Raw genomic sequence first — 14,515 nt, 5'->3', positions numbered from 1 at the left:
CGATGACTTGATTGAGAATAGCTCATTCTACCACCTGAGCACTATCTCATACTAGGGAGAAGTCTCCACCTCTGTGTGATCAGTTGTACAGTATTCATTTGTAATTCAAATGAAGGTCCAGCGAGCTGGGTCTTTGTCCTTTATTGGCAGTTTGGCGCACAAGTAGTACAAATATCTTCTCTTTGACAAGGGCAAATGAATGGACAAAATGCACACACAAATTTAAAACTTGTGATTCCAAGTAGACTGGAAGTGTTACAGTACAAGTTACAGTATTACATGCTACAATTCTACAAATACAAACAATCAAAAGGCTGCTCCCTAACTTTCAAGGGAACAGCAAATATGGAGGTATGTGTGGTAACTCTTACAATTTGATCTATATAGAATGAATATTCCTAGGCACCAAAAATGTGGAGGTTTAAGAATGAATATGTGCATGTTCAAGCTCGCACAAAGAGAAGAAAAACACGTAAATGACGTCCATTCTCAGGCAATACCAATATAAACAGCCATAACAATTTCAACTGCTGCCAATCTTCTCAAAAATGGGGATTTCGATGAAGTTAGCTCTTAGTTTGCCTGGCTATTTAATGAAGGATGAGAAGTGAGAAACCATTTCATTGTTTGGAGACGGACAAGCTCCGGCAGATAATTTTTAAGTTTGGTTGCAGAACATCAGCAAGTCTAGCAGTGCCCTTGTCCGTGACACCTCGTTTAAGTGGAAATATCCATAAGTACTTATAGTTTCAATCAATAAGCAGACATGAATGGTTTCAGGGCATAAAAATCCTGCCAAAATGGGATTAGTCAAATCATCACTGCATCAATTTTGGGACAAAAATGGTGAGCAAAACGAGAGAACAGAACCACAGATTAATCCGAACAAATATTATGTCAGAAATGGTATTGACATATCTAATTGCAGCATTATTTGGCATGAATATTATGTTGGTTCAGTTGCAGGTTCAAACATTTTTGGCAAATATGGAATTGTATAATCAAACACGCGCGCCTAGAGCCTACTCAGTCATGCCAGGGTGTCCATATTGGACAAGAGATGCAAGAGGTCCTTACCAAGTGACAGTTAAAATGTTGCCACATTGCAAAATTATGTATCTTCATCCTGAAACTCATCCTGGTCCTCCAAGTCATCTAGAATGATGTATTTGGCATCTCCATCGAATGAAGGTGAATTAACTTCATCCTCATTTATGTGACCCTTTTTGTATTTCTCATACCTATGATTATGATTAGCAATAAATAAGATATCGTCACACCATGAAAAGGCAAAAGAATAGCATGTCAAGGAATCAATTATGTGATATGTGGTACAGTAAGTGCTTAATGTGTAGTGCGATTATTATGATGTCATAAGACTTAAGATCTAAAGATCGGTTGACGATTGCAAACTTGATGCAAAAAGAATCAACTACTAGGTAAGAAACAACAACCGGTTTAGCAATATAGAATATGCTACTAGCATTTTGAACTAGCTTACCATTCATTATGGCATTATCTCATGTTAACCTATTCTGAATGCTATTCCTCTGTTAGTTCATTAGCCCTTTTCTATACAAGTTAAGAACTATGGAATCGCATTTGTGTTGCCCATGAGTTAAAGTTGAAAATGTTTCAAAAAAAAGAGCCACTTACTTGTACCAATTGAATAAGCTAACTCCAACCATGATGGTGGCGAGACCAAGCCCTTTCAACCAAGTGAACTCATCATGGAAATAAAATACTGCGACCTGAAAGGACAAGGTGGAAAATTTCTTCAATCACAGTTGCAGATGCCTATACCTAGAAGCATGCCAAATCTGAACTTATGGAGTATAGGATTCTATTTATATATAGAGATATTACCAATCACGGTATGATATTCATGGTAATACTACTAATACAAAACGTTGATTGTCATGTAACACTACTGACAGCTTTTTTTATTACGCAAGCTATCTTTAAACTTTAGATGTGCCAAAAATCGAATAACTTACTGATCATGATTTAAAATTGAGGAAGCTACTGGTTGTATATTTTTTCCTTGGGTGCATAAAAAATGTTTAGAAAAAGGAACACTCAAAAAAACCGGTTCAAGACTATTAGTCATTCTTTTTCATGAGTTATCAATGGTTGACCATGTTTATTATCCTGGTTCTAGTTCAAATGAAGTGTTCTCTGTTATTAATAGCAGTATTCACTTAAATATTAGGTAGAATTAAGATACTACCTTGCAAGGGGTCAATAAAATTCAGATTCTGCTATAGATGATGAAAGTTGGAAGATATATACAAATTTTAAATTTTACCAAGATGGTTACAGCTTCTTTTACTACCCCAGCTATTGTCACAGTTATAGCACTGGTTGCTGAAACAAGTACATACTCCGTTAACACCTGCATTTAAAACAAAACATCATGACAACATATATGATACTACTAACAAGTTTGTGATAAAATAAATGCTCATTACCATGAAAAAGGCCAAGGTTCCTCCAACAAGCATAAGTAAAAAACTGCGCATGACATGCCACGGGCTATCAAAATATGTGTTCTTCTGAAAATCGCTCCAAGGATCCATTAAGAGAGAGAGTACCATGGTGGCTATGGCCATCACTGGGGTTACATGACTCATCAGGGTGATTGGATTTTTTAGACCTGCCAAAGATAGATTATTGTCACCCCGTGCAACCCTAGGTCAAATGGAATGAGGATCCAGCACAAACTACAGCTAATCTGTATGATGTTGGAACATTGTTCCTGATATTTCTAAGGTAAAGATCAACAACATTAGCGTCATACACATTTATGGTACACAAAATTTGTGTTTAAATTTCATCAACTGCTCAAGCAACTGATGACACCTCATATAAAAACAGTCATATGGCTTTGGAGAACAGAGCAAAGATTTCTACTCAGCCCTCATTAAATTTTATTAACTGCTCAAGCAACTGATGACTCTTCATATAAAAAAGTCACATGGCTTTGGAGAACAGAGCAAAGATTTCTACTTAGCTCAAAAAGCTGGGCGTGAGCCTTTGATAAAAAAAAAAAAAAGATTTCTACTTAGCCTTATCGGGAAAAAACATAGGTAAATATCCAAAGAAGGCCTTAATTCGACTGAATAAAAAAATTATTATATGCACAACAAATCTACCAAATAATTTGACATTAGAAGTATTAAGGTGCCCTTGTGGACTCCTCTCTTATTGTTGGAATAGGTTTTCAAAGATAAAGCATTAAGCTCAGCTAAGTAGGCAACATACCATAAGAATCTTTCTTGAAATATCAAGATCCACATGCAGAAAAACAAAGCTAAACATTAGCACGGGGAGCATTGAGGAACAAGAGAAACATGTGATTCAAAAATATTTGGATAACTTTAGTTAGGGCACTTACTTGCAACAGTATCTGAGTCATGGACCAGCGAAATCCTGACATAACAGCGGCAAGTGTCACAAAAATGAATCCCCAGAAGTCAAACTCAGTCTCCTTTGAAACTGATAAAAAAAACACATCATTAGATCATAAAAGATAACTCCAAAAGGTACATTACGTTATTACACTAAAAAGGATTGCACAACGGAAGAGTGTAACAATATAGTGCCTTATATAAGAGAAACACTCTACCGGAGTACAAGTTACAGTTTGTTGCACACCCGTCAATTCAACCTCTATGTGAAGCAGAATATATATTTAACAGCATTTCGTCTCACCAACTTCTTCAGCTCAGTAGTGGATCTAATCATGCCTAGAGAAACAATGCTTGCCAAATAGGAGATAACCATCTCAACACCACCAAAAGAGTCACTGATATCCAAATCGTGGTAAACACCACAGACATGTTTTACCTTATAAGGTATGGCGTCTACACTATGTTAAATTCAGTAGCCATTATCCCAAAAACAAGTTAAAAAGGATAATTTGAACTGATAAAACCTTTAAACCAACACCTGCCCCTAATTTACGAAATGATGTATTCTCCAGCATTGGAATTTTGCAAGGCAATAGACTTATACTGCATAATGAGAAAGCTCAGCTTTTTCTTCATTTATCAAACAAGTCAAGAATGACAATTAAGACAGGTAGTACTTAGTCTATCATAATACCACCTTCCGAACAGCTAACTTTTGTTTGTTACCTACAGATCATGTTTCAACCTGTGCTGGTAAAATACAATCTAATAATGACATAGAAGAGCAAGTCATAAAAAGGATAAAGCAAAACTATCTTAATAAATAAGCTAGCTGCCAGCATACTTAGCAACAGCACAAAATTCAATGCTCAGCAATAGTCTCTCTGCATGCATTCTAAGCCCTCCGAAGGTACGAACCTGTCAAGAGAACCCCAGTAGAGATAACTACAATTATTCCTAGAAGCTTGATGCTGGGACTCTCCAACCTTGTAAAAGAGAAGGAATATTTAGAAGAATATATACTATAAAAAACAAAGGAATTCGAAAGACCGTGGAACAAATCTTATTAATTTGATAGAATAATAATCAATTGCCCCCAATAATCATCACAGATAGAATCAACTGAGTAAGCATTTGTACAGGAAAGCCATACTACAGAGGTAATAACAAATTTCGTGGTAGTTAGCACTCACCTAAATGCAAAAGCAAACATCAAAAGAAATATCGGGGAGGCTGATTTACACTGCAAAGAGTCAATTTTAAAAAAAGTCTAGTTAATTTTTCAGGCAAATGAACTGAGAGGAATCTGATTAATAGCAAGAATAACGAAGCATTTCTCTGGATAAGTAGATACCATGGTAGCAAATGTCACCGAGATAAACACTAGAGACGCATTGCTCAGGTTTATGTCCAATGCTGTTCCTAGAGCAGTTGGCACGACTGAAGAAATGCAAAACTTGTCAGACTAAATAGCCAAACAAAATTCTTGTACAAAATCATCTTCAACTCCGAGGAATCCAACACACACACACACACGAACCTCTCATGAAGTAATCCTTCCATCCCATCTCCACCGCGTTCTCCACCCCTTTGGTCTGGAACAGCATTATGATCTTGGAGAGCCCCGCCTGCAGCGCGAAGTGCACGGTGTTCATCAGCAGCGGCGCCGGGAACTTGCCCAGCTTGTCGCCAAGCAGCGTCTTGTTGTATCTACCCCAGCAAGCAAGCAACCAAGCAAACCAAATCAAACCGCCATTGTTGCTGGCTCACATCACATCTGAGGAGGACGAAGAAGAGGAGGAGGAGTATACTCACAGCGTGAGGCAGGTACTGAAGGCGTACCAGACGAGGATGTAGAAGCCCGTCTTGAGCACCACCGCGGGCGCCAGGGCGGCGCGCTCGGCACGCTCCAGCGACTCCAGCTTGGTGACGGACTCGCTCGGGCGGAGCCCCCCGGCGCCGCCGGGAGGGTTCTCCACGTCGAACGCCTTGCGGGGTGTGGCGGCGCCGACCCCGTCCGGATCCGCGGCGTACATGCTCCGCTGCCGGAAGTAGCCGGATCGCGGGGACCCACCCTCCGCCGCCGCCGCCGCCGCCGCGTCCCCCTCGGGCTTCGAATGCATATCCCTCCACCACCACGGCGCGCGCCAAAGCGATCTCTCTCCTCCTCCTCGGCGGCTCCGCCCGCGGCGCGCGCGCGCGCACCTACCTACCTGGCTGGCAACCTACAAGAAGGACGACGACGACGCCGGCATTGCGCACCCGCGCGACACGGAATGCCGACGCCGACGCAATCGGCGAATGGCGCGGCCGCGGCGGCGCCGGGGGATCTGGGGGGTGGGTGGCCGGTGCGTGCCGACCTTGCCTGCCGGGGGACGAGGCGAGGCGGAGGAGGGAGACGGTGGTGGATTTGGCGGGTGTGGTCGCGACGCGGGCGGGTCGGGTTTGGTGGTGGCCGCGTGCCGGACAGGCGCTCGCTGTCGCGCCCGGTTCGGTGGCGTTCTGGTGCGAGTGCCAGGGGTTCCCCTCCGTTGGTGGTGGGGGTGGGCCCCACCCGGTGGGGGCAGGGTTCACAATCCTGATATCGGATCAAAATCTGTCCATAAGACCATACTCCATCCGTCCCATAAAAAACCTACCTAGATTGGATGTGACACATTCTAGTATAGTCTAGATTCGTTGTACTAGAATATGTCACAGATTCTAGTATAGTCTAGATTCGTTGTACTGGAATATGTCACACATTCTAGGATAGTCTATATTCGTTGTACTAGAATATGTCACATAGTTTTATATTCGTTTTTTTCGGGACAGAGAGAGTAAGCGATATCGTCGGATTTCACGTAATTCGTCGTAAACTGGTACAATTCAAATTTTATTATAAGAATTTGAATTTAGTTTGACAAATCGAGTGGTTTGTGTTTTCACCCAATCCGAAAGTCCGAATTTCATAAATCTAAACCGGATTCCACTGAAATTATGAACCTTTGTGGGGCTAATTAGGCTGTGTTCAACACTTGTTGTTGGGAACAAATCCCTCACGCACACAAAACAGAACAACTCACTAGCGCATAATTAATTAAGTATTAGCTTTTTCTGACAAATGGATTAATATATTTTTTAAAAAAACAACTTTCGTATAGAAAACTATTTAATACACACAATGTTTAGTAGTTTGGTAAATGTGCGTGTGTAAAATGAGAAAAATGAGTTGGAAACCTCAACTAAAGAACTCATTCTCAATAGTGTATAGTGTAATCGTTTCACCTATGACTGATGCTAAATCATAATGCTTATTTGTGAAAGAAACTAATTTGTAGATAAAACTTATATTTAGCTATATAAAATGAATGGTAGAAAATAAAATATGGTAAAAGCTGTTACAATAAATTCAAAACTAAGTTTTAAATTTTGTATTTTGGTTGTGGTTGAGAAGCTGAAGAGCGACGATAACGCTAGTAGTGTGGTCAATATGCCCCCACTATGGGATCTAGGTTTTGTCCACTGTACGATCGGATAATTTTGATTTTAACTGTACCCCACTTAAAATAGTGGATGCAATTTTGGATCTAAGCCAAGGCTGGACCATTGAGTGCTTCCCCCAGATGCAATTGATTGCGTTTTTTATCTGGAGAAATGGTTTACTGATTCTGCTTTGTCTTTATTTGATTTGCCTAGTGTGTTCATTTACAGCTCCATCGTAGTCGTTTGTTGGCTTATTAGCTATATTTAAAATTCAAATTTAAAAATTTAATTTAGTTTTAAGTTTATTTTGATATTTTTTATTAAAATTTATTTTCAGTATTATCTCTCAAGTCACTGAAAACATAGATATAAAGGTCTTATATATACTTTATATTAGCTTTTAAGTCACTGAAAACATAGATATAAAACTGAAAACATAGATATAAAAGTTTTATAAACAATTGTTGCCTCAAGCATAATTTTTTTTACGTGGTGCACGGATGGTATGTATGTCCGTGGGACATTTATAACGTAGTCAGTCATCAATTTTTACAGAGCCACACTGGTTACATGAGCCACTCATGCTCATGCTTATCCATTCCAATAGCATCCTTGCTAGTGGCTTTGTGCTTTACAATTTAAACGTTTTTTTATTGACCTATATATAGCAATATCCTATTGTGAACCATGACAATAGATATTCTTAGAAAGATTATAATTTTGCTTCATTGCAACAATCCTAAAGATGAAAACCATTTATACCATACATACTAAATAAATACAATTAGACATTACGGATTATCTACAATGATATGGGGCGTTGTAAGATACTCTCATACATTCAGGCAACAGGACGACATAAAGGGTCTCATCGTTTGGCATATTCATATGCTTATCAGCCAAAATTTGAATTTTCAACGTTAAATTTGAAGCTGATTTTGGGGTTTTTTCATCGAAGTTTATTTTTCAGCCTTTGCTTTTAGATCGCTAAGAACACATATATAAAAGTTTTATTCACAAATTGATTTTCGTTTGTAAATATGCCATTTGGCATATTCAAAAAATATGCCAAACGATGAGGCTGAAAGTTTGGGTACATTCCACAGTTAATTTTTTTGGTCGTAATCTATGTGCAATTTCAAATAGCATGATCAGGCATCTCCTCATATATACTTAACAAATAAAGGGGATGATGTGTATGATCTGAAAGCAACCCACGAAAAGACAAAAGAGGTTTTGTAAGTGTGAAGTGCGGACTAAGTATTGCATGCTTTCAAATACACCCTCTGTCTTAGAAAAAATTAAATTCTACTTATAAATCTGGATAAATTCTTGTTCAGATTTATACCTAGAATTTGAGTTTTTTAGATGGAGGGAAATTGCGAGATCCACACGAGGAAAAGCAGATCTGATCAAAAAGGTAAAAACCACTGAACTCCAATCCGGGTTCGGGTATCATCTAGCTACAGGATCCACATCATCTGCCTTCTGCCAAGCACTGATCTGACCCGAGACAGGTTTAGCAAACCAAACATCCTACCAAGTGTGTATTTAACTAATGGCGTCCAAAGTAATTAATATAATCAGGTGGTCATGGCCTGATTGGTGAAGACTGAAGACGAGCGTTTGTTGGACCTAACAGATATAAAATTGGTTACCATGATGCTGCAAGCTTTGCTAATTGCACACGAACTTTACAGTGAAATGAAATGAGCTTGCTTGCTAAGCTCTTTCTGGTGAAAAGGCTAATTAGTGGTACCTGAAAGAAATTAGTAGTACGTAATTAGGTAGTGTATCATGGCTTAGTCTGTTTGTTCTCTGAATTTTATTTGTTTGTAATAGATTTGGTATGGATTTGGATGGATGAACCATCTCGATCTGCAGATAGTTCTGAAAGAATGAAATTGTGTGTAGGTGGAGTCCAGTTGGATCCACTGTCGCATTCATCTATCCCATGAATCATAGCACTTTTTTTTGAAGAACTATGAATCATAGCACTTGAGTTGTTGTCAAGCGTTAGTCAAGACGCTTGTTCATGTATCATGATCATCTCCAAACTGGATAGTGGACACTGCGCGCCTGTCAGACAGTTCTATCTCCTGTAGAGCTAGATTCATTTATACTCCACATAATGAACTTTATGGTTGCATCGTCGTTAGGTTTAGTTTTTTCAGATTATTTTATTCAATTACTGAAATAGATTATTTGATTAACATTTTGAAAAAAAAATTCAGAAAAAAAAATATTCTACTGCATTGCTTAGACACTTGGGGCCCCATCGTTTGGCTTTTTTCGTAATAAGCCAAAACAGCTTATTAGAGAATAAAAATAAATTTGTAGGTAAAACTTTTATATATGTGTTCTCGGTGACTTAAAAGCCAATACTGAAAAAGAAACTATGTAGAAAATATCTCAAAATCAATATCAAAATTAAGTTTGAAAATTCAAAATTTGGCTTTTTCTTTGACCGAATAGGCCATCCGATGGGAACCTGTTTTAAGTTAGCTGTTAAGCTAATTTGTTTATCAAAATATTTAATTTATCTCTATGATCAAATAAATAATCAATCCGGTCAATAATTTGTTTCAAATTGAGTCTGTTGCAGCAAGTACACACTAATAAAACTTCAATGTATCTTCTTAAAACCCAAATTTGTTTATTTAGAGAGGGCAACACCAAAATTACAACAGTCCTCCTTCAAAAGAGACCGGAATTTTTATTTGAATTTTGCAGCTTTGCAACACTCTGCAAGAACATACTGCGCCTAGTTCTTTAGTGTGTCGATGACCATTGTCCCTCCGGACAAAGTCCCATAGAACCCGGCAGCGTAATCTTTCTCGCCGTTTGTCACAATCCTATGCACCGGGCTCTTGAAGATCCCATTGCTCATAAATTTTCTGTTTCAAGAAATTTCAAACTCATTGTAATAACAACTCTTTGATTTTCGTTTAAATCATTCAAAATTCAAACATTTTTTTTGCAACTAGGCAAGTACGTACCTCGGTCATGTCTCCAAGGTTGATCAACAAAGTGTAAGGCTTGGTTGGGACATGGTACCAGACTCCATCCCTGAGAACCTGAAGGCCATTGACATTGTTGTTAACCATGAGAATGGAAAGAACTGTTCCATCAAAGTGAGGCTTGAGGCCATTGACAAACTCAGGCTCGGCAGTGGAATAATTAAATTTCCCCCTGGAAGATTTGCCATTGCTGCAAGGAGAATGTCCTTTACTTCCCTGCAATTTTTTTTGGTGAACTCCATGTTCAGAAATCTTCATATCTGCATTTATCACCCTGCGCGGCAGCGTCCGGTGACCCGAGGCCCCGTTCGTTAGTCCAACAAAACAAAAGTTAGATAAACTTTTGAATACTTGTGGCACGTTTTTCAAACTAATAAACGGTACGTTTTGTTATATATGAAAGTTGTTCTAAAATATAAGATTAAATTATTTTTCAAGTTTCTAATAATTAAAACTCAATTAATCACACGTTAGTGCCACCTCATTTTGCGTGAAACACTTAATCTTTATCTTCATCCATCTTCGGGAGATTCAACCTACTCGACATCACTGGCTGGCTGGTCAATGGTGATCGAGCAATGAGCAGCACAGTGAAATATCTTAGATATTGGCAGCGATCCGTGTAGAACTGTAGATCAACAACCACATGGTTCATGTCAATGCGAAGAAGAAGACAGCGGGCTAAGGGTCAACCGAAGGACAAGGATTTTCTACACCTAAACAATTATATTTTTTAAATAGTAATATTAATTAGGATGATATAAGTCTATAAATAAATAAACAAGACTATATTTGATCTACAGAAACAAAAATAATAAAATTAAACAGTAAATAGTACTAGTACAGCGTAGATAAATTTTATTAATTTTGTTCCTTCATGTGTAGATCGAATTTATAGTGTTTTATTTATAGTGTTTATAGTGTTTTAAATAGTATTTATAAAACACTATAAATATACTTGTATATTTATAGTGTTTTATATTATCAAATTATATCTTTTCAAATTTTATTATTCTTTATATAATTGTTTAAAGTATTATGCATCTTAGATGTAGAAAATAATTTCCTGTCAACCAAACACGTACTTGGACGAGCGCGTATAATCAAGCTCAAACGAATGATTGTCCTTAGGTTTGCTTGTCAGGTATTGAAGGATCGAGAAAGAGAAATTAACCATGGCCCATTCAAGGCTCACGAAAGAGAAATTACGGCCCAACACAGGCCCATAATGGAGATATCATGCACATTTAAGGCCCATGATAATTTACGGCCTATCTAAGGAAGGAATACGTCTAATTTAGTCCCTCATCTAAGGTTCAGGTTTCAATCGCATCCCTCAACCGCAAAACCGGGTAGAACGTATCCTCTTTTTCAAAATCAGTGCAAATGCAGTCACATCAAGCGGTTTTGGGAAATAGAGGATGCGTTATACCTGGCTTTGCTGTTGAGGAATGCAATTGAACCTCGAATCTTAGATGAGAAACATAAAGTGGACTTTTTCCTCTAAGGAATATAGTAGACATATGCCTATTTGAGACCGATAAATGACCAAATCGGGCTCATTTACCACCCATATTAGATGACTATTACCTGCTTCAGACCTACAATGGAGTCGTTTAGGTCCTCTTAAGGTCTATCTCTGACGCGCTAGATTAACTTATCGGTCCAATGCCTATAAAATAATGCTATACTAGAGAATAGGAGGAGTGCCGGCGATAGGTGGCTCGCCTTTGCAATCACTGTGCAAAGAGAGACGGAGAAGGGTCAGGGGCAAAATAGATATTTAATGAAAGTTTATGCTGGCATGTTCATGAGATAGCAAAAATGTAGGAACAATGTTAAGGGTGATATTTGAAGAGTGGCCACTTTCTAAAGTGGCAAATAGTTAAATTTTCCGAGGGGGAACCGGAGAAGAGAGAGAGAGAGAGAGAGAGAGAGAGAGAGAGAGGAGCGACAATTTACGCATTAAGACCAGAAATGCTACTGGGCGGGCGAGCGCCCTCGCTCGCCCAGGGCGATCGATTCCCCCCCTCCTCCCCCTCCCTCCCTCACCTAGTTTCTTTTTTTGGCACCGTATTAATTTTCTATTTTAGTAAATTTATTAACTTAAAGTTTATACACCTCAAGTTTACACACCTAAATTTTAGAGACCAAAATTTATAAGTTAAAAGTTTATATATCCGATTCAAATTTGAATTTGAATTCAAATATTTTTTTATATATAGTATTTCTATACATCTAAAGTTTATAGACCTAAAGTTTATAGATCCGATTCAAATTTGAATTTGAATTATATCTGATTCAAATTTGAATTTGAATTCAAATATCTTTTCGTATATAGTATTTCTATACACCTAAAGTTTATAGATCCAAAGTTTATAAGTCAAAATTTTACATACCCGATTCAAATTTGAATTTGAATTATATCCGATTCAAATTTGAATTTGAATTCAAATATAAATATTTTCTATATATAATATTTCTATACATCTAAAGTTTATACAGCTAAAGTTTGAATTTAAATTCAAATATTAGTTTATAGACCCAAAGTTTATAGGTCAAAAGTTTACATACCCGTTTCAAATTTGAATTTGAATTTAAATTCAAATATTAGTTTATAGGCCCAAAGTTTATAAGTAAAAAGTTTACGTACCCGTTTCAAATTTGAATTTTAATTTAAATTTTTATGGTGTAGTATTAAGAAAAGAAGGGGAGATAAATTAGTAAGGGGGAGGGGCAGGTGATCACTGGGGAGGGGAGGGAGCGATCACCCGCCCATTAGGATTACCCCATTAAGACTGCATGCAAAGGTATCAAGTTGAGCAACATCAGGAAGTTGTGGGCTCAAATGGAGATTGGAAATATTTTCTATGATCCATCAGATATAAATGGATAAATGGCTAACTCCCATCTTGGACTTGTTGGCGAAGTAATGTGCTGTATCAGCCTCAAGGCAAAAGATGGGACGATCCATGTTGACTGTGGTTCTTTCCTCCAGCTACAATGGCTCGTGCGTTGCAACGTTTTTTTTATTCAATTTAGCGGGGGATAAGGTCCATGTGGGCTGTTCGTTTCTTTCTTAGAAAATAGGTCTCAGGGTGGATGGTTTTTAAGGGGGAAAGAGAATTTTACATAGAGGTGGAGGATGACGACTCCCTCTTTATAATAGTAGTAGAGTTAATTAAGGATCAAACATACATCACTAGACTACTTGTTAGAATCAACAAAATTATTGTTGTTGGAATCAATAAAATCATGCGTTGTTTTGAAACGCATGAATTTCAAAAAAAATTAATATAAATTAATTAAATTTCTATGAGTCTGTTAAAAAATGCCCGATTCCAAATGACGTCTAAATGAAACTAACCAAGGTATGTGACTCTCCCTTAAATAAAAACAGTGTATGTGACTACAGAAAACCTAGACAACGGTATCCCGTTAGAACGGGATACCCTTGTATGAGATAGTACCTGATACCTGATACCTGTTGTGATACCAGCTGCATGGTACCTGATACCTGTGATACCTGTTATCCGGTACCTGTTATACCTAGGACCTGATACCTGTGATACTCGTGTAAGAGAATAGTTAATATGCCTATCCCGTTGCAACGGGATCCCGTTTTGTAGCAGCCCTCGTGTGACTAGCAGATGTTGCAATATTTAGGCAAGTGTATAGAATATTTGCATTATTTTGTTTGGCCTTAACCGAGATCAAATTTGCAAAACAGTAAAGTGATTATTAGTGCTCCAATTATTTTGGAGAGGGTATATTACTTGAGAACGTGTTAGGCCCACATTTTAGCGACAGTGTCCACTGCTGTCGAAGCCTTTCGTGCTCGTCTCTGTCGTCACTGTAGCTAGCAAAATATCGCATCTTTTATTCAATGTCATGTGACTTTTGGTTACATACTCCATTGTCTATCAGTCTCACGCTGTACTACCATTTCTTTTGTTTCTTTGTCTTCAAGATTGCGTTTCGGCCTGACTATGACTGTACCTTCACATACATAATTTTCGACGGAATGTGCTTTGTTTTTTCATGTATAAAACCAACCAATCACAATTTATTTTGTCTGTCCACGGAATGGGCAGTGATCGGAGACGTGAAACATTTCTAATCATTCTTACAAATAAATTTCTATCATTCTCGAGATTGACTTGATAGTACGGTGATAAAAAGTGTATGGTATCAACCCCGAGATCATGTGTTCGATTACTAACATACTTACAATTTATTCTTAAAAAAATATTTTTTAGAGGGACATCCCTCCCTTCAAATCTCCTTTATTTATTTATTTATTCTCGGCTTATCATGTACTCCCTCTATTCTGATAGTTATGAACGTAAAATATATACTAGCTTTTTCTAGTTACTAACAGATTTGTTTTGGTATTCGTTGCCAGAAATAGTTGTTCTTCTGCATTTGGACAGTAGAAGTAGTTGATCAAAGCTCGGAAATGCTGTCGGTAAAGGCAGGTGCCACAGTAGAAGTGACTAAATTTAATGAGTCGGCATCAGATGCTACTTGAACAAGTTTGATGGAACATAGAACCACTTTAACTTGAACGGTGTCCAAATATATCCATAGATATAGTCAAGTGGCCCAATCATATGC

The 14,515-nt window shown here is 37.9% G+C and overlaps 1 protein-coding gene across 1 annotated transcript; it reads right to left on the bottom strand.

The window, feature by feature from the left end:
- Positions 1-211: 211 nt before the first annotated feature.
- LOC127777776 (probable sugar phosphate/phosphate translocator At1g06470) lies at positions 212-5,919 on the bottom strand. The gene is made up of 12 exons (XM_052304393.1): positions 5,229-5,919; positions 4,954-5,123; positions 4,768-4,853; positions 4,607-4,656; positions 4,332-4,399; positions 3,398-3,498; positions 3,265-3,277; positions 2,472-2,656; positions 2,309-2,395; positions 1,657-1,751; positions 1,078-1,241; positions 212-792 (listed from the first exon to the last, which is right to left on the bottom strand). The coding sequence occupies exons 1-11, from the start codon at positions 5,534-5,536 to the stop codon at positions 1,112-1,114; spliced, it is 1,293 nt and encodes a 430-aa protein (XP_052160353.1). The 5' UTR covers positions 5,537-5,919; the 3' UTR covers positions 212-792; positions 1,078-1,111.
- Between the last annotated feature and the right edge of the window lie 8,596 nt (positions 5,920-14,515).

This window comes from Oryza glaberrima, chromosome 6, assembly GCF_000147395.1.
Source record: "Oryza glaberrima chromosome 6, OglaRS2, whole genome shotgun sequence".
NCBI lineage: Eukaryota > Viridiplantae > Streptophyta > Magnoliopsida > Poales > Poaceae > Oryza > Oryza glaberrima.
Note: the sequence above shows the minus strand (reverse complement) of the source record. Positions and strands in the feature narration are given on the sequence as shown.